General features: G+C 41.1%; 2 protein-coding genes across 2 annotated transcripts in view; one reads left to right on the forward strand and one right to left on the reverse strand.

Annotated features, from left to right (window-relative positions):
* Positions 1-220: 220 nt before the first annotated feature.
* Positions 221-14,702, reverse strand: gnrhr1 (gonadotropin releasing hormone receptor 1). The gene is made up of 7 exons (XM_051390926.1): positions 14,606-14,702; positions 14,393-14,517; positions 12,307-12,427; positions 11,631-12,051; positions 9,434-9,974; positions 6,433-6,634; positions 221-2,402 (listed from the first exon to the last, which is right to left on the reverse strand). Exons 5-7 carry the CDS (start codon positions 9,971-9,973, stop codon positions 1,990-1,992), a joined length of 1,155 nt encoding a protein of 384 aa, XP_051246886.1. The 5' UTR covers position 9,974; positions 11,631-12,051; positions 12,307-12,427; positions 14,393-14,517; positions 14,606-14,702; the 3' UTR covers positions 221-1,989.
* Positions 14,703-20,332: 5,630 nt separating this feature from the next.
* gatad2b (GATA zinc finger domain containing 2B) overlaps positions 20,333-27,953 on the forward strand; it is a 50,660-nt gene continuing 43,039 nt past the window's right edge. Inside the window, exon 1 of the mRNA XM_051390754.1 lies at positions 20,333-21,541. The gene's annotated coding sequence lies outside the window, so the exon portion shown is untranslated. The remainder of the gene's footprint in view (positions 21,542-27,953) is intronic.

A 27,953-nucleotide genomic window follows, 5' to 3' on the forward strand; every position in this document is an offset into this window, starting at 1 on the left:
TTGGGGTTCAGTAACTTACTCAAGGATACTTTGACATGTGGCACCAGGAGCCAGGGATCGAACCCACAACCTTCCGATTAAGGAACGACCCGCTCTGCCTCTGAGCCACAGCCGCCCTCGTGTCACCATATAGGACGGTGAACGTGAATAGACTGATCTATACCGCACCTACATGTATTAAAATTTCTAAATGCTACAAAAATATTCAGAAGAATAAGGATATTGTTAATCAGACTTTTATTAAGCATATATTAGACTAGAGATAGATTGACTTTACATCACACCTGCTTGCACTTAGAGTATAATAATTTTGGCACGGTCACATTCAGTACATTGTTACATATAAATTGCACATATGTTGATCATATATATGCATACATAACAAGTTATTTCTTGCTGACTATTACAATCTACAACAAGTTCAATACTGGCCAACTGCCAAATAGTACATATTAATTTCAAAGGTGAAATATTTCAGTCAGTAATAATTTCCTATTACTTTTCCAAGTAACACTCTCTATTAAATACTAACTAGTGTTCATAGTTATTCACAATCATGCGCGAATATGGTAATTATCCAGTTAGCTGTATTCTCTTAGAGGTAGTGTTTACATAGACTCTTAAAGTGATAGTTCAACATTTTGGGAAATACTCTTATTATCTTTTCTCTGAGGGTAAAATGACAAGAACAATATCAATCTACTGTCTGTGTATTACATAAGGAACAAGTCAGTATGTGGTTAGCCTAAATTAGGAAAGTATGAATAACCTTCAGTAGATTACACAGTGGGCACTTGTCAAAGTAAAATAGGCTTTTACACTTTTATTCTTTACTAGGTAGGCAAGAGAATTTTTTTTTTTCAAAAGGTAGGGAATTTTGTGTATTGATATGCACATGCACGTCTCTTAGCACTGGTGTGGGCCGACACAGCTATTAGGGTAGATGGACAAGTGAAATGTCTAAAAATTCTGTCGCAGATCTGCCTTTATGTACTGTAGTGGCGGAGGGCATACTCAAAAACAACTATGAAGTTAAAAAGACCTTAAGGTAAAACATGTGTCCAGCGAGGAAACCTATTGTTGTGTATATATTGTTGTGATATATAGTCATCTAAAGTGGACCTATATACTAATTTCCAGTTCTCTGTATCTGCTTCAGCTTTCAGTGATTTAGTGTCCTGATGACACCTGTTGTCAGCGGTTATCTACTTTAGCCACTAACTAGCTGCAGCTGTTGCTGGTTAGCAGTGCAGCTAACTCAGTCGTCCTATTAGGTGACTCTGGTAAGAACTTCCAGTTCTCAAGCTCCCAGTCAGTTAGCAGCAGCTACCAGTTAGGTAATAGCTACAAGTAAGGCAGAGCACAACATCAGAGGAAAAAACACATATTGCTTTCCCTCACCACCGAAAGATCTCTGTCTGCATACAGAAACTAGAAAGTTAGTCCTGACTCCTGAGGAGTGCATGACCTGCCGGGAGCAAAGGGACATGTAAAGAAATCCACGATTAGATGGCTAGTCACATCATCTGGAAAAGGCCATAGTAAACGTTGCATTCAGAGCAGTCTGAATTTTGAGCTTTTTGCTCACAGGAAATACATTTACATACATGTACTTAATTATTTGACACTTTGACCTTAATATCAGCATCAGACATTGTAACTTATATATATGACCGAAACTAAGGAAAAGCATAATACTGGCAGTATTGGCACACTGGTCTTACACCACATCAGCTTTTGTTTGTGATCTTGAGAGACCATAGAAGACCAGCAAGGGCATAAGAATAGGTTGGTGCAGATGTTGAGAAGAGAGGTTTTTCCCTCTGGATCACAGTTCCACAGCTTAAAACAGTTGTCTTAAAGGGCAAGAGGTTCACCATCCAATTATGTACTCATGGATTTCCTCGAGAATTAAACAGCTGACCTCCATTAGCGACATTGGCTATATCATAACAATGCTTAATTCCTCAGAGTGAGATGTTCCACTGTTTAACTGGGGTTCCCGCTATGCTGGTTCGAGCTTAGATCAGACTCCATCTCCACAGCAGCTCCAGCACTTCGAGCAGACAGACGATCCACAGAGCGGGGCGAGGCATTGGTTTGCCGACCATGGCAGCATGCCAACACGTCAGCGAGATCGGCCCGGAAAGACGGTGTGTAGAAGCCATAGATGACAGGATCACAGCACGTGTTTAGGTTGCCAAAGACAAACAGTATATGGTGCACATACTCAGGTGTGTGCTTGATCATGGCTGGTTGGAACCAGTACCAGATCCCCAGGAGGTAGTAGGGTGTCCAACAGATGACAAAAGAGCTAACGATCACAATGGTCATCTTGAGGGTCTTCATCCGGGCTTTGGGTATCATGTCTGTTCCACTGCGTCTAAGGCAATGCTCACCATCTGCAGAAACGAAACATGGGCAAAAACTAAAATACCAGAAAGCATTTTCAATAAATGTTAGTAAATAGCAAATTAAAATAACTTATAGCCCTTACAGCTAGAGGGGAGTACAGGAAAGGATAATTACACTTTATACTACCTTATATACATATACATATATAGTTATTTTGTATCATGATAACATTGTACTCAGATCTGGGAACTAGGAAAATTTTGACAGGTGAAGAAAAACGGTCATATGATCAGACAGGTTTATGGAGAATATCTAAACCACTTTATTTGAACATGAGCCACTATAAGCCCTGTCCATAGTGCATACCGGCGTTCTTAGGCCACATTGAGACCGTGGGGGTAAAGCGTGGATAATAACATTTTTCTGATTTCTGATTTTCTAACAGAGGTTGAAGTTATTTCATTGGAATCATGATTATCATGGGTGTCTCTGTTTAAGCCCTATTCCCGGGACTTATTACCTGGGGACCTCATGTAATTTTAATAATTGGCCCATGTCCGTAATTTGTAAAGTAAAAATTCCACTCCAAATTACCTACCATATTTTGCCAAACACTGAGGTCATGTGATAATATTAGTCCCGTGCGAATCGGCATCTCTGTGATTTGGGGTCGTTTTTTTGTTTTTTCTAAGGTTTTTTTTTTTCCCGATCGAGAATTATGGAGGCTGCGTTGGCCATTATAAATGAAAGTTTTGACAGCATTTTGATGTTTGTGGGCATGCTGGGAAAACAGCAGATGGACACTGATGTGAGAAAGATGTTCGAGCCATTCGACAGCATAGAGGAGTGCACGGTGCTCCACGGGCCCGAAGGTACCAGCAAAGGTAACGTCAGATCAGTAACAGACTGTTACGCATAGGTTACGCAGAGCCTTGACATCATATCCGGGGGATAATGTCAGTAAATTCGAGTTAAAACACAGACTTAGCTTATCCCGTGCGAATGCGCCGCACGAAACACAGACATGGTGGGGTAATTACTAAATCACATGAGGTCCCCAGGTAATACTAGTCCAATGCGACTTGGGCTTAAGTCATCCAAAGTCTAAGTTTAACTTTGAACTACCTAAAATGCCAGAAACCATCTTTGGAAAAGCTTTATTTGACGTGTTCATTTTATTTTTTTGGTTTGGCACATGTCCCATCTGCTAACACGGAGGCAGCAGGCTTTATGACCTATACTGCAGTCAGCCACCGGGGGCGATTAAAATGTTTTGGCTTCACTTTTGGAGAGCTGTATGTTGTTAATCTTTATATGTGTCGATGGTGCTGACCTTTGCAAGAAGGTGGAGCTTGAGTCCAGCTTATAGAGCTATTGTAGCTGACTAGCACTGCCGTGTTCCTGGCTTACTAGCATGTTAGCAGGTAGCTTGTCAGCTCCAGTTGTATGTCACAAACCTTTATTTATACAGTCTATGGTCATGAAGCTCCGGGTACCACAACAAGGATGTCTGCCAGTGTTTTTTGACCCGTCTGACTTCTTTTTACTGATGCCACCGTGTTCCCAGATCTCAGCTATTCACTTGGTGAGTACAATGTTATTATTAACAATAAGTCAATAGGAAAGAGTAAGTAGAAGTAAAATTACTAAACATTCAAAAGTAAAAAGTAGGTCAGTTAAAATGTAGTCTTGCATTATATTTTTAATTTTAAAAGGGGGAGTAAAGACTTAATGTTATATGATGATATGTGATATATGAGTGAAGAAGTATTAACACCTATAAGGCTCTTAATATAAACCGCATTAACATCTCAACACATCACACCACAGAGCCCCAGAACATATTCTTTTTCTGGATCAGGTGAGTCCTGAACCATCCCTTAGTTATGCTGCTATAGGCCTAGACTGTCGGGGGATTTCCCATGGTGCACTGAGCTCCTCTCTTCCTCTCTCTTTCTGCACTCATTCATGTCCCATTAATGCATGTTACTAACTTCACTTCTTCCCCGGAGTTCTTGTGCTTTCTCGTCTCGCAGGTTCTCATGGATCCTGGTGGAGCCTCCTGCCCTGGTCCTGCTAGATTGTCATTACCAATACTGTTGTTGCTGTGCACCTGTCTGTCTGTCTGTCTGTCTGTCTGTCTGTCTGTCTGTCTCTCTCTCTTTCTCTCTCTCTCTCTCTCTCTCTCACCCCAACTGGTCCAGGCAGACGACCACCCACCTAGAGCCGAAGGATCTGTCCTAGGTTTCTGCCTTTTAACAGACAGTTTTTCCTTGCCCTTGTCGCCAAGTGCTTGCTCATGGTGGTACTGTTGGGTCTCTGTAAATAATGTTTTAAAGAGTTCAGTCTAGACCTGCTCTATTTGAAAAGTGTCCTGAGATAACTTCTGTTATGAATTGGCGCTATGCAAATAAAATTGAATTGAATTGAATTGAATTGAATTGACGGACATTTGCAGCCTGTGCCTCATTAGAATTAACCAGAAAAGAGGACAAAACTCACACAATTAAACAAGAATGACTTGACAATAAATAAAAAGACCTATGGATACCATGGCGGGTGCCTTATTAGATTACAGATATTAAATAATCTGCCACTTCTTAAAGAATGAACAGCAGAACAAAACATCTGTATACACAATATAAACTCCACACCGTCTGCAGCCACAAACACACATTACTTAGTGTGCTCGCCAGGTGGTGTGTTACTTCATTTACAGCAGTTAATTAAGGTAGAATTAATCAGGACTTTTCATGGGATTTTTGTTTTTACACTTTAACAGATGCGACTTGAAAGCACAGTACAATACTTGAGATAAAAAATACTTAAAGGTTCCATATCTAAGAAAAAAAAAAAAAAAAAGAAAAACTTTGCTTCTGCGTAGGGATGCCGGTTGGATTTTCCACAAAAATCCAAAAGATGTGACATTTAAGCTCCCCAGTGCCGTCACAATCCACTTCCCTACAGGGTCAACACTGTGCAACACTAGCTAGCATAGAGTCCAAAGTCAAAGCTGACATTACTGCAAAGCTTGTAAAGTATAATGTGATAATGTGGTTTTAGCTGGCTGAAGCCAGCAGGCTAACCTTAGCTTGTTTGCTTAATAAAGTTATCGCTAGCAGAATACTATCTGAGTGGATATGTTAGTTAGTTAACATTTACGTTTAAACTATTTAACCAGTTAACGTGATCCTTATTATGTAACAGTACAAAGCTAAGGACTGCTTTCTACTAGCCAAAACGATGGAAGGCAGGGGCATCCGACTAGCTAACTGTAGCCTAAGTCAAGCTGAGGTTGGCTGCGTGGTGTGGGTCTGTCATTGGTTGGTTCGTGGTGTTGGCTGATGGGATGATTTTTGTGCCTATGGACTGTGTACGACCAACAGGACACTGACTGCAGTTCACTTAAAGGCCATTGGTGTCACTATTAACAGCCATTTTCTGAAAGTTACATATAAACCCTTTAAGTAAAATTAAAATCCCACTTTGTTACAGCAACTAGACTAAATTGAATGAATTACTTCCACACCTCAACAATACAAACTATTGAAGTAAAAAAATAAGACCCAAGTTGCAATAAAATGGAGGAGCCTGCGAGCTAGTTCAGGCAGTCAACTGGAGCTGCGCTGATTACACACATGACATGCCTTATTCCATAATCACTAACCAAGCGCATCCTTCCAATCTGTCAGTCTATTTAAACTGCACAATTTCCCAGCTCTCCCTCTGCTCTGTCAATGCCGCTGTTGCCCTGCATCTGTATTGCTGCTGTAACCTTGTAAGCCCCACCACCACCCCAGCATCCACCTGTAGGCTCCGACTGGGGGTTGAAGGTATTTGCGCATCACTCCCCAATATCTCTATGTAAACATATCAGCGGGGAGTGATGAGGTCGGAGCCTAGACGCCAAAATCTACATATGCTGTACTGCTTAATAAACATTCCAAACGTGAGTTGGCTGACTGAACTGGTATTATCCTGTAAATCCTCAGCAGTTGTATGCTGTGTTGGGTGGAAAGGATTAAAAATGTTCCTCTACAGATTCCATAGCTCACGCCTTTTTTGAGAGTCACACACCTTTGGTCTTGTGCATCTGCCCATTGATCTTGGCGAGGATGCGGGTGTAGCAGAAAGTCATGACAAGCAGGGGGAAGACATACAGCGTCACAAAGTGAAACATGTTGTATGCCGTCTCCTGCCAGAGATACTGGAAACTTCCGTGGGTCACACACTGAGTGAAGTCCACTCCATCAGCTTTAATGGCCCGGAAGATGAACAGCTGAGGATGGAGAGAGTGTAAAGAGATGAGGAATGAATTTCATGCAGTCACAGAAAAAAAACACAAGTGTAGTTTATTTTTAGTAAACAAACATTGTATTATGTTTGTTTATATTAAACAAACTACTCAAAGAACCACGATGCAGGAGGTTCTTTGACTCCATGTTGTGCATTATCGTCCCTTTAATGCACCTCAGTGTCCCAATTATAGTATGTGAAAAACACAACATTAGGGCAGCCTCTTGTTATTGACTGTACTGGGACCAGATTTAAAAGGTGAAAGGTAGGTAAAAGGTAAAGTGAGCTGTTTATTAATTAGGCCTTTTTTCAGTCTGCCCACCAAATATTGGTCAGATGGTGACGTCGTGTCCCCATGTCTGATAATGGTCCAATCAGAACCTCACTGACAAACCAGGAAATATTGATCATATTATTGATATATTTGCGATCCTTCTGCACTTCAATCCACGTACAAAAATGCCTATTGTTGAAAAAAAGATGTTGATGCCATATATTTCTAAATAAAATAGCTGCCTCATTATCAGCCTGTGGTGTTTGTTAGGCTATGTTCACGCTGCAAGCCTTAGCATTCAATTCTGATTCATTGCTTAGATCTGATTTATGATGAATGACGATCTAAAGTGACGTAAAGTTTATGTGAATTCTGATATGACTGTTCACACTGATTGGTGTCACATATTTGCAAACAAACAGATTTGGGTCAGTTTGGCCTGCAGTATGAACACAGCCTTAGTGGCTTCAGTCTTTATCAAAGCTTGTTGTTTGCTTTTAGAAGATCAGGTGACATCGTAAAAAGAGGAATGAAATCCTTGTAGGGAAGAGGTCATGGTGTCCTGTGTGAAGCCAAAAGTGAATCAATAATTTATTTTGTTAATATTTTCAGTTTTTAGGATATATAAAGCTGCTGAATGCATTAGCTCAATAGCCAGGTAACAGCACAACTTTTCATTTTTTAACCATAACGATTGATTGGATGTTCAAACAAGTCATTTGAGTAACGTCTGATAAACAGTGAGCAGCTATTTTAGGAGATCACTGAGCCATGGACAGGGTAGGGAAGTCAGAAAGTGTTGAGAGACGCACAAACACATTGTTGGTGTATTATTCTTATTATAAAACTACAGAAGAAAAAAATATTTTTTGTCATATTTGCTGAAACTTTCACTATATCCTGACAGTAGTACATGAGACAGATAATCTGTGAAACAATCAGGTTCCTCTGGCTCCTCCTAGTGCTACTAATGGCATTTGCAAGAATCCACATGGCCTGAATGAAAACAACCAATCAGAGGTGAGAAAGATAGTTGATTGTTGTGTCTCATTCCCAGGTTGTCAAATACCAACGCTGGGAATGAGACTCAACAATCAACCTTCTTCAAGTCTCCAACACAAAACGTCTTTATATCTCTGGCAGTCTACTGATGATACTGGTTGTAAAACCACTGGCTTCTCTCTGTGTGGTGTCCGCATGTGGCTTTTCTTCCAGGAGATCCATTTTTCACACTCTCCAAAGACACACATACACACACACAGTTTAGGTGAACTGAAACCTCCAAAACTGTCCTCCGATTGCATTGTCTGTCAAGTTGGATCTGTCCAAGGTGTGAAATAGCCTGCCTCTCAACAATTGCATGCTGGGATAGAGTCCTGTCACTGGCACCCTTAACGGGAATAAGTATACAGAATGGTAGAATAGGGTCAGTAATCTACCCACAGACCCATCACTTATCAGTTTGGCCTGACATATAGGTTGGTAGCCTAAGAGTGTGAGATACAAGCACTCTGTCGGCCCCGTTTCTGCTGGCCTATCTGTGACGGATCAGTTTCTATCTTCAACAGGCTTCTTTTATTTGTGGCTGCCTCACAGGAGAGGCTGCAGATTGCATCCAAAGATTCAGGTTTAGACCCGTATGATGAAAGCAGAATGTTTCTGTTTTCTCTTGTAGTTCCTTTCACTTCCTTGAATTGTAGCAAGATATATAAAGGAGATGTTCTGCTTTTTTGTCCAGAAGAAATCCTGTGTCCTCTTAGATTTTACATGTAGTTTGTACCCATTGTTTTTGGAAAGTTTCCTGTTTGGAGGAATTAGTTGGGTTTGTGATGCCTTGGTCCTGGATCAGGACTCGTATTTTATAGCTCTATGATCCGTTAATTGGGGGAAAAAATCTAAATATCTATCCATCGACAATAAATGTAATGCCAGGAAATAATTTGCGCTAAATGGAAGAATTTAGATTGATATATTAATCTACATAACCTTTATATTACACACAGTACAGTTTTGATGACCAGCTGTCACATGACAACATTCAATATCCTGATTGGCAGGCGGATTATAGGTGTTGCACACCATCTAATTCACTTTTCAGTTAATTCCAGGTGTCATGCACAAGGACCAGTGTGTAGGGTTTAGTGCCATCTAACAGTGAAGTTTCAGATTGCAACCAGCTGAATACAGTTCACTTTCAAAGTGTACAGCTGGCTCCAAAATTTGCCAAAAATGCAATAGGCCCTATCTAGAGCCAGTGTTTGGTTTTTCCGTAGGTGGGTCAACATGGCGAACTCCGCCATTCTTCCTCCTAAATGTTACACACTGGACCTTTAACCAGGTTGCCAGGAAGAGCTTATGTGCAATTCCAGACTACCTCATCTAAAACTGAATAATGATAGTGGAACCACAAGTCCATTTCAGTGTTAAGCATGGGTACACTGCACCAGCTAGTGAAAGTGGTAAAGACCTTGACATGAAGTTCAGTGTGTAACCTAGACCCTACTGTACCTGTGGAGATGCCAGCAGCAGACTCAGAGTCCAGGCCACCAGCAGCATGCGTCTGTTCCTGAGCCCCGCATCGAGAGAATCCAAAGGATGAAGGATGGCCCGATAGCGGTCCAGACTCACCACCACCAGTATGAATGCTGCTGAGTGCATGGCAAAGAGCTTGAGGAAGCACAGCAGCTTACACATGATATCCCCAGCATACCACTGCACTGTAATGTTCCAAATGGCATCCAGCGGCATCACCACAAAAGTCATTACAAGATCAGCGGATGCCATGCTGGCGATGAGTGGGCGCAGGTGTGCCGCCAGGCGATAACCTCGCCCCCAGCACACGCTGATTAGGACCGACAAGTTACTGGCAGCAGCGAAGACAAACAGCACCAGAGTGGCTGCGACACGGCAACGGGCCGCCACTGTGAATGATGGAGCCTCCCAGGGTGGCGGGGAGGTTGGAGCAGGCGAGCTCAGCAGGGAGAAGACAGAGTCATTCTGTAAAGGATCAGCAGGTGTGGAAACCCACAGAGACAGGTTCCCTGTCATCCTGTGACAGAGGGAGAAAACCAGCATTAGACACCAACCACAAATACAATCACTTGCAGCTCATTAGGCAGCCACAGCTGACATTAGCTAAAGCTAGTTTACTGACTATTTCCCAACCTGCTTCCTGTAATGGAAGTCAATTTTGATCTCAGAAATCCTTTGTTATAACACATATATACTGTATATGTAACGGAGAAATAAAGTCAGGGCGCCCAGATGGCTCACCTGGTAGACTGGCGCCCCATGTACCAAGGCTGAGTCCTTGCTGCAGTCCTTGCTGCGTGTCATCCCCTCTCTCTCCCCTATTTCCTGTCATTCTTCAGCTGTCACTACCAATTAAAAGCAATAAAAGCTTTTTTTGTCTTTTTGTCAAAGGAACCAGGGCGATGCTAACTTCCGCTGACCAATGTTTTAACATCAACAGCAAGTTTGAACCATCTGCTACTCTGTGTGCTAACACAGTGGTTCTCCAACTTTTTTTATGAATGCACCCCCTTTGAAATATTTTTTTAGCCAAGTACCCTCTGAACATCACAAAACAATTTTGGCAGAAACTGTGTCTTTTTGATAAGTTGCACTTTATTGAGAAACAGGAGCTTAACTGAGGATCTTTGTCATTGTCTGTGGCAGAAATGAAACTGCATTGACCGAACCCTTTTCCAGAGTTTGGCTAACAGCAGTGAAAGCTACAGTAGGGAACTTTTATAAAAATAACTTTTTGTCATTTTTTGTCAAACTTTCACTATTTCCTGACAGTAAAACATGAGACAGATAATCTGTAAAAAAATCAAAATCAGAGGAAAAGAATCCATCAGGCCTGAATGAAAACAACCAATCAGAGCAGAGAAAGATAGCTGATTGTTGAGTCTCAACGATGTTCAAGCCAGAACCCAAACCATCTTTCCTGGTGGATTCTTGTAAATACCATTATGAGCACTAGGAGGAGCCAGAGGAACCTGATTGTTTCACAGATTATCTGTCTCATGTACTACTGTCAGGATATAGTGAAAGTTTAAATTACCTACTGCTTTCTTCTGAACTTTTTTTTTTTTTTTTGCAGTTATGAATTACTATATGATTATTTGTATGTGAAGTACTCCAGCAGTACCCCAAAATACCCCTAGGGGTACGCGTATTTGAGAACCGCGGTTCTAATGCACATAAACTAGTGACTGCTTCAGAGAAGTAAATTAGAGAAATGTAAAGCACAGCAGCATGCTTTGTACGATGAGCAGCAGTAATGTGAAGCTTATGCAAATTGTACTGCAGGTAACACTGGTCTGGGTAGTGGAAGGTGGCGCAGGGGCGCCATCTGCCGGCGGACCACTGCAGCTCTCCGTGTGTTCCTGCACCAAAGAACTCTGTACAGGCTCAAACGATAAAGAACCCAACATGACGAAGACGTTCGTTTTCACGCAATAAAACCTTCCTCAGATTTCACAGTGAGGGTCTGAGTGGATGAATTCCCCTTTTTTCTTTCACTTTTTCCACATTCTCAGCTCCACATATTAGACTGCAATACTTCAACGCTGGGGGGGACGCGCCCTCATCCCCCACCGACATGCACACACTCACACTGACTTAAACACACTAAACCAGGTCTGTTAGCACACTTCAGAGCTCTGAACTACTCGGACACAAACAGCAGCGTTCTTACCTGGAGGAGAGTCTTGTCTACTGGTGGTCAGATGAAGAGAAAACCTGACGGACTCCGGATCCGGAGCGGAGCTGTCCAACGTGCTGAAGCATCAGATCTTGCCTGCATGCTCTCTGTCCTCCTGCGGCTTCACCCGCACACTTCTGTTCAGCATCTGATCAAATCATCGATTCAACCGGATCAGTGTGATTTTTCCCCCAGTGGCATCCATCTGCTCGCTCCATCAGCCACTCTCTCTGCCACCCACAGTGAACGTATTCAGCGTGAACAAGGAGCCACAAGGTTCAATGCCGATTGGTTAATTAAGGCGGGTGACGTGCGGGGTGTTGCAGCGGTGACAGTAAGGCATCCTGGGGAATTTCCAGTAGGCTCCATTGCATTGTGGGCGCTTTGTGCCTGCTTTGACTGAGCATAGACCACCCTGTATGGAATAATAATAATAACAATAATAATAATAATTACAACCACTGACATGTTCATACATTTCCATAAAGAGTTTACCAGATTAGGGCATATCAAACTCATGAATGACAAAACACACCTTGACGCACAAAGGTCACATCTCTATTTGATGTGTTTTATCTGTGATGCCTTACATGCAGGCTAAATATAGGCTGCTGCAGTGTTTCATGTGTGGATTCAAGCCTTATCTTCAATACTGACTGCGTTTGCTCACCTGCTAGAGCACACATACCAGGAGGCTAAGTCCTTGCCGCAGCGATACAAGTTTGATTCCAGCCTGGGGGCATGTCTTCCCCTCTCTCTCCCTCTTTTTATTTACCGTCTCAGAACTGTTCCTGACAAATAAAGGCAAAACAATTATATTTTAAAAAAGTGACTGCTTTTGAGTCCCTTTCCGTGGTGGTATGGTGCCCGGAGAGGTGGGTATTCTAATTTATGCCACAAATTTAATGGCCAGATAAACGCCCTGTGTAATAAACATTTAAGACTACTCTTGCATATTTAGTTCACCCAAAAATGTGTTAGCTTTCACTGCTTGACACTGATGCAGTTTGATTGAAGTATTCCTTATTCCATACTCCACCCACTTATGAAATTATGTCATGCCTTCATCATCCAAGGAAAAAGAATTCAGCTTGCAGAACACAATTAAATGATACACATCAGAGTGGATTTAGAAGTGGGTGTCACCAATGCCAACTGGAAAATACACTGCACCACTGGTCCCTTTGTTTCTCAAGGTTGTTTTTTTTTTTAGGTGGAGATCCAACAATATGCCTTCATGGATTTATTCAGATTTATGATACAGTAGGACAGGAGAGGGACGGGGCATTAGAAATCAATACATTGCTTTATTTCCAAATCTTGAGACATTTTTTCAAATACATTGATTTATTCATTAAACTTAACTCAAATCGTGTCACAAATCTGACACATGGTGGATCAGTCAATTAATTTCCAAATTTTTTAACATGTTATTTTTTATCTAAATGAATGTGTTAAATTTTACAGCATTTTACACCAAACTGGGGTGGCCATCTAGATCCGCCCCTGGAGAGGGAGCCAGCAGTGAGAATAAATTTACACTCAGGTTTTTTGTCATTTATAATACAACTCGGTTATGTCTTGGTGACACAACCACCTTAAATGAACTGTGATGCATTTACTAGTTAAAAGTGAACGCATGACCAGCATTAACACTATGATGGAATTTTACATTGCATATAGAAGAAATATGCAACATACACCTAATATCAGCCAAAATAATGAAGGTGTGGATTTTGAGGCATTGACACAAGCCTAAGAAGACAGAAGATAAAGCAGAATGTCTTTATCTTACACAGTAAAAACCAGATAAGTTAATTTAACTTGAAAAATTGTTGAAACTGATTACATCAAAAATTCTAAGTAAACAAACGTAATTTTGTGTGTTAAAAAAACATTCTTGATCAAGTAGCTCAAGTGAGGCTGATTTATTTATGGCTTATGACTGTAAAACAAAAAGTTTTAACTTACAAAACTAAGTTAGTGTCCCTTCAGATAACTAGCAAAAGCTGATTAATAAGAATCTTTTTTAACTTACAAAATTTAGTTTCCGGATATTTTTTATGTAATCCGTTTCAACAATTTTTTGGAGTTAAAATAACTTATTGTTACATTATTGTTCAAAGCAGACTATATGTATATATGTTTTAATACATGTCTGGGGTGGATCTTTAAAACACTATAATGAAGGCTACAGCTACTCTCGAAATGCATAATACATGTATTAAACTGAATTCTGTACAGAACTCTATGTACTGTTATACATTATAAACCAAACCTGGGCTTTATAAAAGCTGTTCCCTAAAGATTTTTGTGTTTTTGAGCTGAAAGTCAGGACTGTTTCTGAACTCTGAAGACTCAGATCTCTGACTTTAAAAGAAAAGTCTGTCTTTTTGTTTAAGGACACAAAATAGTGCTAAAATCTAAAAGTGCAAAAACATGAGGACCATAAACCTAGAGATGAATGCAGCTTTTAACATCTATCTTTAGTCTTTGTCGGTACAGTAGTTGTAGTTTTAGATTAATATATGACCACAGTATTTGAAATAATTGATGCTAAGACAATTCAAATACTACAATATAGCCGAGTGGGATCATCTTATATAGTGTATAGTGCCCTTCCTGGCAATGTGGCAGTGGTGCCTGTCATTTCCAAGGAGCTTCCTTTACATCAGATGGTTGAGCCATAATGATGTAAGACATGTTGGTGGAAGCCAGGGTACTGTGCAGCCCAGCTTGACTGACCTATCACTCACCAGAGCAGCAGCGATAATAAAGCTGCAATGAAGCTTCAGGGCTACCGGTGCAGCTTTTTACACAAACAAGACTAAGTTGTTGACACTCCAGTGAATTCTGCTCTGTAGTCCAGTCACGTGCAGTGCTGCAGAGAGAGGGTTTCTGTTGATAATCATCATTCATGTAACTGGGCCATATGTACAGTAACTTCTTGTTTATAGAATTATACAAACTATATCAAATCCTGTAAAGTTCCAAGCCGCCCCTCCTTCATTTCTTCTTCTGTGGTCCCCACTATAATTCAATTTTGCAGCCTTCATCTCTCCTCTTTGTACAGTTCTCCTGTGGCAGAGGTGGGTGTCATTTTGTTACCATTTATTATCATTCCCAGCAATATTTTTATTATTGTATATATATAATTGCATCTTCACCTGCTGCCAATGTGTAGATTTTACCAGACTGGTACTTAAAAAAATATGTTTAACAGTTGGGGGCCAGTGTGTGGGATTTAGTGTCATCTAGTGGCGAAGTTGCAGATTTCAACCAACTGATCTCAGCCTTCCAAGCGTGCAGGAGAAACTACAGTGGCAGCAAAACTATCTAGAGGCAGTGTTTGTTTTGTCCGTTCTGGGCTACTGTAGAAACATGGCGGTTCAACATGGTGGCCTCCCTGTGTAAATAAAAACGGCTCATTCTAAGGTAACAAAAACATAATGATTCTTACTTTCAGGTAGAATCTGGTTGTGTGTTTTGGAAGGAAGTAGCAGAGGAACTACACCTGTGAACTGACGGAGCACTTGTAGAGAGGGTCAGCACCTTCACTTACCTGGAAGTCCAAATCAGAGAGTCTGACAGGGTCTGCACACACAGACATCTTGACCTTTACCACCTCAGCCAGGAAATTCACAGTCTGTCTGGGTCCTCTACCGGGACCACATTACTACTCTGGAAAGCATCCCCACTCTGGGGCATCACCAACTGGTCAGGAATCTGCTCTGCTCAGGGAAGCAGAGCCCTACAGAGAGTGGTGTACCACTGGATCTACACCCCCCACTCTGTCGGACTTGTGAGGTGCAGAACCAGAGCTTGAAGCCAGGCCAACACCCCACATGTTGGCCTCACAGTGACTCTGGTTTCAGCTGGGCCAAAACACGCCGGCAAGGAAGAAATGTGACTGGAAACAGACCAACAGTGGATGTCCCCAGCCACAGAGGCGCCAACATCACAGTGGGCCTCATGCGAGGAGTGATATACAAACAAATGTTCTCTTATGTTTGTTTTGTTTGTATCCATAATTTGTTTTTATTTTGTTAGTACCCATTGATTTCTCTGAATATTTTCTTATTTTTGCTCTTCTCTGAGGTAAGAGAACATTTTACTGGTGGTCAAAAGCACTCAGACCAAGATAAGAACAAAACATTTAGTTTTCATAGTCAACAAATTGTTTGTCCAACACAAAGAATCATAGGTTTTACATTTGAGAAGCATATATGCATGAACATCCTATAATAAGATTAGATTATATATTTTAGAGTAATTCTCATGATGCGATTATAACATTTGTTAAGGAAAATACAAACATTCTTTTCCTGGAATTCTGTTGTGTGAGACAGATGAATGGCTGCTTTTAGATTTGTGCAGTTCTTTGGAGCCTCAACTTAGTCCAAACACAGAGTGTCAAATCCCTCCACACCTGCAATACTACTGTTACTGTGCATCCCTCTGATGACTGTGTTTACTGGGCTATTGCTGCGTTTTTAAATTTCCACTCCAAAATGTTTCAAAGTTCCCTTTCCTATAGATAAATATCTTAAATATCACTTTGTCATCATATTTCAATATCAGATTATTATATTTATGGAGTATGCTATGGTTGTTTCTTATATTCAGCATTGAGCAAGCTATTTTAATTCATTTATTTTGTGTCTATCATTATATTTACTTATTTTTATATTTACTGTTCCTGTGCAATGCCTGAATAACCTGCTGCTGAAACACAAATTATTTCCCCACCCAGCCACCCAGCCTTTTTTGGTGGCATCTCTCCAATTCCTGTCCATGGTCCTGAGTGTTTGCACGCAGCACACCACCTGCCTTGATCTGGAATCAGTCCCTGGGCGCTGTACAGTGGCTATATGTAGGATGGGTTAAATGCAGAGGATAAATTCTGCTCTACTTTGTATGATTGTATATTGTATATATATATATATATATATATATATATATATATATATATATATATATATATATATATACAGTAACTTTGACATGAGGTGAGGAAAGGTGGAAACCATTTGTAATTGTGTGATGATCTGGCATTTCTCCATTCTCCTCCAGTCACAGAGTGGTCCACAGCCCATTCCAGGATAGTGTCACTTACTCTCCATTCCTCTGACACACAGAGGAATTCTCTTCCTCATGGAGGTTTATGATCAGCAGCCACATGATCAGATGTCTATCTTGGACACAATGAATGCTGGATGTCTGAACATATGTGCAGGGCTGGATCAGGCATGCAAAACAATTCTTTCCCCAGGTGTGTCGTAAAAAAAAGGTACGGTGTGATGTGGATGAGAACGTGTGTCCAAATGTAGAAGACATGGTTGGCTGGCACTGTTTTCTCTGTCAGTGTTGTAGTGTAACTCAGTATGTGTAGTGAATATTTATGTTTTTGTATTGCGTTACTAGAATTTAGGTTCATTTTGTGTACTTGGAATTATTCAGTTAAGTAGTGGAATCTTGGGTACATCAAAGATATTTCAAAGACAGTGATACGTACCTGTGATCAACAAACTTTTTGTCAGTGTTGGGGTACAAGAGTTGATTCTTAGATGTGTATGAAGTGTTCCTACATGAAACAGCTCGCAATAAGGTCTGGGGATTATCTTGAGTAATCGGGTCATGATTTCTGGAAACAGACATTGCTGTATGTATTTTTTTGGCACCCTGAGCACCACAAGCTGAGCGCCATCTGGTTCCATTATATTGGAGAGAAGGCAGACATCTCTACGGCTGATACTCCAAAACCCGGCAGTTCACACCGAAACAATGTAGATGTATAAATAGCAGGGAAAATATGTAGTTTTGATTTTGGGGCGAACTGTTCAGGGGATAGCAGCGTCTGGTCTCTGGCCTCCTCATAATTTTCCTCTTTCATTTCATTTGGATATTCAGTTAGTGATTGGAAATGAAAGCTCTCAAGACTCTCTAGCTCTTCGGCCCTACCCTGCATGAAAATAGTAAGGATGAGACACTGCCTTATTCTGCTATTATGTATCAAAAAATCTGTGCACTCTCTGCTCTCAGTGACATCTATCCACTCTGCCACTGTCTGCAGGCTACAGCATTGGTTCCCAACCATTTTCCTTAAGGGACCCTTTTTCTATCACTGAGTAAACTGACTATGTAACATATTTAATGTTTATTTTATATTATATTCAATGTATAACAAAAAAGAGTGAAAGAAACTGATAAACTGTACAACAAACCCCAACAGTGAACACAATAAATTTGTGTAAAACGAGCAATTTTGTTTGGATTATTTCCTGTGAATATTGATCAGAGATTAGTTTTTTTTAATATTTTTATACAAAAAATAAATCCATTTAACAATCAAATATACTTAGGCTTCTTTTTTGACAAATACAGTGTTTCCTTCTCCCTGACACTTGGCATACTTTTCTAATGCAGGACGAGGTTTATCAGAGAGTGAAGGCTCTGTATATACAGCTAGTGTTCAGGTCTTCAGAGTTTTTACATTTTAATAAAAATGTATTTAAACAAAAATCTTAAATTCTTAACTTAAACTCTAAACTTCCAAAATAACAATTTAATCAAATTAATTCAATTTTCCTCACAGGAATGAATATAATGCTGACAATTAAGGCTTAAGTTAATTATTTAAGTTTAAATCAAAAGGCCTCAAGACCCCTAGTGGGGGTACTGGGCTACACTGATCTTTTCATTGGTCTGATAGCATCACTCCCTACGTGAGCCTCCTTCCTTCTGCCTTCCTCTCTCCATCCTCCAGTCAAATAGGATCAGCTCCATGACAGATTCTACCCTACAGTGATGTCAGTATTAAATCGGAATCGTCTGCCTGTGTGTTAGGTGGAGCTGGAGTCAGGAAGTGGTTAGCCTAGCTTAGCATAACTGACTGGAGGCAGGGGGAAGCAGCAAGCCTGGCTTTGTTCAAAGTCAAAAAGAAACACCAACCAACACTTCTAAAGCTCATTGATGAACATGTTGTATCGTGTTTGTTTAATTCATTTGTGCACAAACAGAAATGTGAAAGAAACGATGTGCTGTAAATGGAGGAACTGTATTCCTGCCAATAACCTCACAACCCCGAAGTTCTTATTAATGGCTTATAACTGACCTATACAGCATTAGCAAATGTTTTATTAACCATCTATTAAGTAATTAGTTACAACTAGTCCACTATTCTGGTGCGACTGTCCGGAATCACCTGGAGAGGTCTACAAGGAAGCAAACAGGTATGGACACCAGTACTCTTCATCAACAGACTGCAGCTGTTTGATGGGATTTAATTGTCTTATTATTTTACTATTTGTTTTTTATGTATTTACCCTATAGGATTCTCACTCATACTGATACAGAGTGGATTACTCTGCTATAATAAAAATAAAAACAGGAACAAGGGTTAGATACAATTTAAGGTGTTTCATTTATATTATTGAAGATTCCTAAAGAGCTCACTGAAGATTGCATAAATACATGAACAATAGCAACTGAATTCACACTGAAGTTAAACCCTGTGAAGCCACTAGAGGGCTCAGTCTCCATGGTAGTCAACATGAACAGCTGCTACGAGCAACATCTATCTTTACTCATTGTCTACAGCCTCCAACCAAGGTTGTTAAAATGTATATCATAGCAGAGCCTAGCTGTGCCTCCAGACGGCAAGGTCCAACCTGCGGGTCACACTGTGGTCTACCAGACAGTAAAATCCCCTGCTTTCAATTCCAAAAATGAGGCTGTGGAGGCATTCAGATCCACATCCACATATGACATGCAGAAATACTGTACCAGTAACCTACACAGAAGTATCTGCTAGTGCCAGGACTGAAACCAAAGGGCTCACCCATAGTTGACATGACAACAGAATTGGACGTAAAAAAAATTAAAGTCCCCCTCTAGTCATAAATCTGTGTCTCTTCCTGTTCCTACAGCGTGATGTTTGAATGCTGTCTGTGCAGAGTTTGACTCTAGAAGGATGTTTTCACATTCATCTGCTGAAAGTGGAAAGTTTCTCTGTGCTCATTGAAAATCTGATTTTAAGGGGCGGAGGGACCAGCATGGTTTGTGACATCACAAATAGTTATGAAGTCAGTCCTGGTCCAGTATCAACTTGTACAGTGTGATGTAGAAACTTGAAGCCACCAGTGCACATCCACTGAGAATGGACTTTACAGTGAAGGAGGAGACATCTTGTGTCCAGCAGGAGAACTTTAGAAATGAACAACATCTGTATATTCAGAGACTCTGGAAGTTTTAATGAGGTAGGAGGAGGAGATAAGTTTTTAAGGATTTTTTTTTTTTTTTGTGCAGAGAAAAACACACATTATTGTTCCAAGCTGACTATTTATATATCTGTCCTAATACATGTCTGGAAGGCATCTTTAAGTAGACGATAAATAATTAATTTTTTCAACATGCAAAGTAGGTCAGCAAGTCCCTTCACAGTTGGCTGCTATCTACAGTATGTAAAAACAAATTGCAAATTGACAATTAATTTTTTATCATTTATGAATCTGGAGACAAAGTTATTCTTCTCAGTGTCTTTTAATGAGGTGAGCCAATTAATAATAGAGGTGTAGACCCCTATCGTTCACACTGTCTACATAAAGCTGTATAGTAGGAAATTAGGTCTAAAGCAGGGTTTGCATTTGCACTGCAATAACCTGGTTACAGTAGAACCCACTGTTGTGTACAGCAGATCAGTTACATCACATTCCTGACTATATTTTGGAACTGCGCGTTGCCCTTTTCTACGTGCATGACGCCGCAGGCTGAAATCTTCTTTGTCAGAGCATTTGGACTGACAGCGTACAGACAGACAGTTGCCTACAGAGGGCTGCTTTAAAACGCAGTCGGCTCAGGTCAGTGTATTTTGCGGCCAAATGATTTTCGTTTTGAAATAAGGAAACCAAAATTGGGAAACAAGCCCGTTTTTTGTTTTTGAAAATAAAAAATAGAAAACAAGGAAACAACCTGTTTTCTGTTTATTTATGTTCAAAACAGAAAACGGGTTGTTTTTTCATTTTATATAAAAATAGAACCCCCCCCAAGAAAAGCCATTTTCTGTTTTGAAAATAAAAACAGCTCGTTTGCAATTTTGCTTTTTCTCATTTCAAAACAAAAATCCATCAGCCGAAGTACACTGACCCTGCAACTTGTCTTTGTCAGAGCATTAGCAGGGCCGTGCAGGCAGACAGTGGGCTACACAGGGCTGCTTTAAAATGCACTCGTCTAGATAAGACTAATGACGTTTCCTTTTACCAATCCGCACTGCTGTCACAGCTCTGTTTGCCCTGTCTTAGCTCTTTGTCATGCACACATGCGTGCATAGAACCCATATGGAACCCGGTATAACAACAAATCCGGTTTCTCCGGTGAGAATGTAGCGACCTCTCAATCCCTGACTCCAGTCAGGGAAACCGGCTCACTGTACGTTACCGGTTTCACTGCAGAAAGCTTCCACCGACCCGGTTACTTTAATCAACGTGAACGAACACATTGTTTCTTCAGCCCCATTGGAGTTAACATGGCTTTCCATCCAGACACAGACAACAACACTACTACCGACCAATCAGATCGCTCTCTCTCTCCGCCGCGGAAATGAACGACCAATCAGCTGTCTGAGTGCTCCCAGCGATAAGCGCCGAAGGACCAATCAGCGCTCTGTCTGGGTCTGCTCGGGGAGACGAGCAGCCACTCAGCGGCCTGTCTGGGCTTCACGGAGCGAGTGCCCGACCAATGAGCCGTCTGTCTGGCTGCACCGAGGGGGTGAGCGTCTGCCGAGGCCCAATCAGCGGCTCAGTGCTGCCTGCCGGTGCCGGGGACTGGTGGTGAGGAGCCGCTGCAACGCGTCAGGACCGGACCGTGAACCCGGAGACGGCACACACCGAGGCGAAAGGAAGACACAGGTGAGTCCGAGGATGTGAGCGAGGCCTGGCTCCGGCGGGAGATGTTTTGAAATGGCAGCGGCGGGATTCACGTCGGCTAGCTGTGGTGTTTTTTTCCTCTTACCGGTGGATACGCTGATAGACAATAGAGCAGGCTTTGCTTTGCTATTTATTGATGCAGGCTGACATGTTGGCGACCAGCAGCCGTCGCCTCGAACTGTTTAATTTCCATTTAAAGGTCCTGAGTCGCGGCACAAACGTTGTTGGATGTCTAAATCCTCCCCGGTCGCTCGTGTTTTGACAATAACCGAGCCGTTAACGGAGATGTTGTGATTCCATTGTGATGGGAACGTTGTGCGGAATGCCTACCAATCCGTTTTCATTGTTTGATCCGGAGTCTCTAGGGGTTAACTCAGACCGGAGAAAGAGCCCAGGGTCCTCCAAATACTTGTTAATGCTCGTTTAAAGAGCACCGGGATGAGCGGGGACGTTATGAGGGTTTTATCGGGGCAGAGCTGTCGGTGAAGGCGGATTAAAAGGCGCTAGGAGGAGGCCGGGGGTTGCTGATGGCTCTCGGCAATTAGGAAGAAAAATTCGAAATGCATCAGCCATTTACGTAGAGACTCAACTGGCTCCATATGCACCTAAATGGCTGCCTGGCGCCTGACAGCATAACCAACATTTTACTGTAAGGGCAAGGCTTTATTCAGGCCGAGCGGCTGATTGTTTCCCGAGCGGCGGATTAACGGAGGTAGATGTCTAGATGACGTTAGAGACCAAACGGGAATCAATATTTAATGTGTGCTGCCTTATTATTCTGCAGTATACAGGAGCTCATTTCGTGTCTGCTGGCCAGAATTGGTCTCTGCTGTGCTGCTGCACTCAGATTTACATGAGTCACATGCAGATGGATCCACATATGAGGGCCATTATCACTGTCTTTGTGATTGCATTGTATAGTCCCTTGCTAGATTAGATGTGCAGGCTTTGAGATTCGAATTATGTTAACATGCATTCTCAAGATGAAGTTCCAGTTCAGATATATTGTAGTTTTGTCATTTACACCAGCTTTGATGAAAAACAAAAACTCCTTTGCCCCCAGGAAAACTGCACTGAAATGAAAAGTCAACCGGGGTGGTTGTCGCCGCTCACCATCAAACCTGCGCCCCTGTCACTTACCCTCAGCCCCCGTGTCACTGTCAGCCAGCTGCTCGTCCCCAGCCGTGTAGAGCTTCACCCAGTTTTCCACCCGAGCGTGGAAATAAAGTAGCTCCACACACACAGGCCTTTGGTTCGGAGATAAAAGTTGGCAGACCTTGATACACTCAGCCCTCCACTCACATGGTGATAGTGGGTCTGTATGAATGAATGGTCCCTGCTGTTGAAGAGTGTGAATGAACTGTAGTATTCTCAATGATGGGAGTCCTTCCTCTTCCTATTTCCAGCTCCAGAGTCCCCTGGCAGCCCCAGTAGCATACAGATGAAGGCTGATATACTGCTATGACAGGTTTTTACACTACATATAGAATACTGTAGTGTTATTTTTCATGATTATGCAACCAGTCCAATTAGGGTTGGATGTTTTTAAGCCATCATATAGCTGGTCCATATAGAAATAATACGTATTCTCAACATGCACACACAGACACCCCAAACCAAGTTGGGATGTATAAATCTGCCAGTAATGATCAATTCTAATGCTACCTGTCAAACAGCAGAAATTAGGCTGACCAAATATTCTGGAATTAGTCTACATTGTCCTGGAAAAATGTCATTGTGCTTTAGCCCGCAACTCAGATCGGCCACCTTAACCTAAAGTAAAACCAGACGGGAAGCGGACTTGCAGTGATCTTTTTGGCGTCAAGTCTAATATTTCCGTAGCCGTGAACTAAATACTCAGGGAAGCCCAGTGGAAATGCTGTAGACGGTCATCCTACATATATACAAACTTTTAATGATCACATCTTTGACTTTTCCACTTTCTGGAAGATTTTCTGCAAAATAAAGCAAATTCTACTTGAATTAGAGGTAAACTGTAGTGAGTTTGCCTGAGACCATTCTTCTGAGACCGCAGTGTAATAATCAGCTGTGGTGAGAACAGCCACGCACGCCATTAGAGCCAGTTAACACGGAGTGTCTAATAAACACTGACCACCTTTGAAAGCTACTGGTAAATGATATGACAGTTTGTGAGCAAATGCTGTCCTCTATGGTCAAGAAAAACTCCTGGAAAATATCCAATAGTGACGCCAATACGGATATTGATAATTGGGATAATGATAAATCAGCTGATATTCATTTTGAAATATACACACTCCTTTATAACCTGCAGCTTCTTTTGATTTGCATATTGCGATTTCAATAATACTGCGGTTAATTGTGCAGCCGTACTGGAGACACTGTTTCAAAATATTGTTGGTATTCTTTACTGCAAAAAGTGTGTTTGGTAAAATCAGCTGAGGTAGTTTTGGTTGGACTGTAAAACTCCAGACTGTAGCACATGGAAGGGAAGAAGTACTGGAAAGCGATTCTCTAAAACATATGACTAAATCAACAACAATGGCAGTTAAAGTTCAGAGGAGAACAAACAACCATAGGTGTTTATTTCTAAGAGCTAGATAGTCAAAAACTCATCAAGACTGTGCACTTGCGGTCTGATCAGATTTAATCAACAGTGGCCAGGCACGTAAACTACCCCACAACTGGTTATCACATTTTGTGTAATACACATTTTAAGTACACAGCTGTACTTTTCTTGTTCTTTTTCAGCCGAGCCATAGAAAAATTATTTTATGTGAAGTGCTAAATCTGTATTTTAAACAGCACAGATAAATATGACTTCTTCTTTTCAGCATCATCTAAACAACATTCATCTCCAAACCGCTGTTGATTTGTACCAGCTACTTCAAATGGAGGTCTGTAGACATAACAGTAAAGTATTGAATCCAAACATCCCATTATGCATGATGTGACGCATGACAAGTTTTTTCTAGTTTTTTTTATGATTCAATTCAGTTTTATTTGTACAGCACCAGATCATAACAGAAGTCATTTTAGGACACTTTTCATGTAGTGCAGGCCTAGGCCGTACTCCTTTTTTATACCATTGTTTACAGAGACCCAACAGTCCCCACCATGAGCAAGCACTTTGCAACAGTGGCAAGGAAAAACGTCCTTTTACCTGGTTCTTGGTGGACGGCTGTCTGCCTCGACAGATTATTAATTTGTTAATTGATTAATTTGTGGATGCCTGTGCTCACAAGGCCAATGAACACAAAATCTCTGCAGACACATCTGCAGGCAGGCTTGTCAGTGTAGCTGCTGTGGGAAGATGTGAATGCTCCCCCTTTGAGTTTTGAAAAGGTGGTGGAAAAGTTAGCTTAAATCCCTGTACTATACCTCTCATACAGCCTGCTGTAAACATATGCCTGAGTTTCCTCAGTCATCTTTTCTAAATGTTTCTCCCATCCTAAATGTCAGCAGATCTAAACTGAAACCATTACTCACTAGTGTTAAACATGTATTATGTAATAATGTATAGAATAATACATATGGAATACTGTGCCCAGCTTTGCTTTAAAGCTGCAGTAGGTAACTTTTTAGAAAAATAACGTGTCATATTTGTTGAAACTTTCTCTATATCCTGACAGTAGAACGTGAGACAGATAATCTGTGAAAAAATCAGGTTCCTCTGGCTCCTCCTAGTGCTTCTAAACGAAAACAACCATTCAGAGCAGAGAAAGGTGGAAACATGCTTTGGGCTGGTGGCTTGAAGATAGTTGATTGTTTTACCGCTATCTTTCTTGTTATGTCACAAATCGTTCTTGTAGGCCCTGCCACTTAAAACTTAGATTTCGAGAAAGGTAGAAAGACTCTTTGGGTTGGAAGCTTGAAGTTAATTGATTGTTGACGCTCATTCCCAGCGTCCCAAATCATCTGTATTTGACAACCTGAGAATGTGACTCAACAATTAACTATCTTTCTCAGCTCTGATTGGTTGTTTTCATCCAGGCCCGGTGGGTTCTTGCCAATACCACTAGGAGGAACCAGAGGAACCTGATGGTTTCACAGATTATCTGTCTCATACTGTCAGGATATAGTGAAAGTTTCAGCAAAAATAACAAAGTTATTTTTATAAAAGTTGCCTACTGCAGCTTTAAATACCAGTCATGTATAACCCAATGTATTTTTCTATTTCATTAATTTAAAAAAATCCACCTAAAACAATGGTTACTGGTTAAGATAACCACGTATATTATATTGCAGTGTGCATGGAATAAAACATGACTTTTCTTTGTTTTAATATCTGAGATCATTGGCCATCTGGCGCCCTGCTCTTTAAATATCGGCAGCAGCCATCAAAAAATCCATATTGATCCATATCGGTCAACCACTACTCTCACAGCAAAACCTGGAAACAGCTTTGGGTTCAGGCAAAACAATGTCTAATGTGTTGGACAAATACATCTGGTCTCACCTTCCAAGCAGATGAAAACCACTTTTTCACACAAAGAAAAGTGGCAGAATGTGTTGAATGATTGACGGTTCCACAGGTAGCCAGTAGACCCGGCAGAGCAGGGAGACAGCTTGTATGCAGGAAATGGCTTATACTGTTCAGTGGTGTATACAAGGCTTGAACAAGGCTCCCACGCATCCTAGAAAACTTTAGAGACTTGTTTTCCAGTCATGGAAACACCTGGAAATTGGTTAAAATGAGCAGATATCCTGGAAATAATCTATGTTGAAATTGCTGGATTTTAAATTTTTTTTTTTGCCCCTCACTCAGATCGCCTACGTAATCCTAGAGTCTATTTTTTTCCAAGGCTGCGAGCAAAATTCTCTTATCTCCACGCACACAGCCTATTAATGATCAAATTTCTTTTTGCTGTGGTTGATAAATACATGCACAGTGATGTGAATTGTACGTGCATCATTTTAACTTTACTAGAAGATAAATATTTTGTAAAATAATGTAAATTCTGCTGGATTTGAGCTGTTTCTTATAGGCAGTGGCCAAATTAATGTATGTTTTCCCAAAACAGCAGTTTATACAACGTTTTTAAGCAAGCGCTTTATTGTCAAGAAACACTCCTGGAAAGGTCCTAGAAAAGGATTTGTTAAAGTGTGGGAACCCTGTTGAAGCATATTATCAAATTTTGCGAGTGAATATAATGGTGGGAGGCAACATGCATGGTGTATTGTACATTTGCATATTTTATAACCAAGACATCCCAGAAGTGCATTTGTGAAATTAGTCTTTTTCTGAGAAAATATAGCATTGTATGATTTTGTTTTTACTAGCTACGAAGGAAAAACGTAAAATGGCCAGGGTTGATATCAGGGCTCAGTATGCTTGTTAGATCTAACAGCACCTTGAGCCCCCTTTCCAACGTCAGAGTCAAGCTCTCTAACTATTTCTGTCACTTTTCATGCAAACAAATGAGTTCAACATGCGTTCGAGGACGGGCTGTGCGGAAGGTGTGCTGTTATGCCCATTTGTAAGATTCATGGCGCTGTGACCGCAAAGACAGACAAAAGACATGGTAGTTGCAGAGAGGTCGTGGGAGTGGGGGGATGCAGTCAGGAGGAGGCTATGACAGCAGGCTTTTTGCCCCACCTCCCGGAGATTCAGGAAATGCTTTAGACATGTCAGGCTCACGTGACACATTGAGCGACCTAGTTCGATTAAAGCATTCGGAACTCTTACATTTCTCCAACGTTGACCATGAAATCTGATGTTGTTTAGGTGGCTGTGGCCCAAAAGAAGAACAGTAAAGTGCTGCTGAATGTTGCCAAGCAGAAAATTTAAGCTTCATAGATAGAGCCAAGATCTTATTGGTTGGTTTGGTGTATGATTCTTTACAACTGAGATGTCCATGAATAGCAAAGTACCATCTGTACATTCACAAAACAGCTTTAAAATTATTCATATGTAATAATGGAGCCGGTGGTCTGGCCTGTATTCTGACTGATCACTTTGATCTTTATTCATGTTGAGTGGGTACTGTGTGTAGATATTGGAAACCTGTTTCCCTTATTAACTTAAGCTGTCTTAAATAAGCTATAGTCTTAACATTTAAAGCTGCAGTAGGTCATTTTTATAAAATTTATTTCTGTCATATTTACTGAAACTTTCACTATATTCTGACAGTAGTACACAAGACAGATAATCTGTGAAACAATCAGGTTCCTCTGGCTCCTCCTAGCGCTCCTAATGGTATTAGCAAGAATCCACTGGGCCTGAACGAAAACAACCAATCAGAGCCGAGAAAGATGGAAAGACGCTTTGGGCTGGTGGCTTGAAGATAGTTGATTGTTTTCATTCCCAGCATCGATGTTTGACGACCTGGGAGTTAGACTCAACAATGAACTATCTTTCTTGGCTCTGACAATTTATGATGTCACAAATCACCCCCGCCCTTAAAATCAGATG

This window comes from Dicentrarchus labrax, unplaced genomic scaffold (assembly GCF_905237075.1).
Source record: "Dicentrarchus labrax unplaced genomic scaffold, dlabrax2021, whole genome shotgun sequence".
Taxonomy (NCBI): Eukaryota; Metazoa; Chordata; class Actinopteri; family Moronidae; genus Dicentrarchus; species Dicentrarchus labrax.

What these genes read in the sequence shown, in the direction of transcription:
- gnrhr1 (XM_051390926.1), bottom strand. Translation starts at nt 9,973, where the DNA reads ATGACAGGGAACCTGTCTCTGTGGGTTTCCACACCTGCTGATCCTTTA. An exon ending in TGCTGCTGGCATCTCCACAG is followed by an intron (nt 6,635 to 9,433) that starts GTACAGTAGGGT and finishes CTCCATCCTCAG; the next exon opens with CTGTTCATCTTCCGGGCCAT. An exon ending in GCAGATGCACAAGACCAAAG is followed by an intron (nt 2,403 to 6,432) that starts GTGTGTGACTCT and finishes TCGTTTCTGCAG; the next exon opens with ATGGTGAGCATTGCCTTAGA.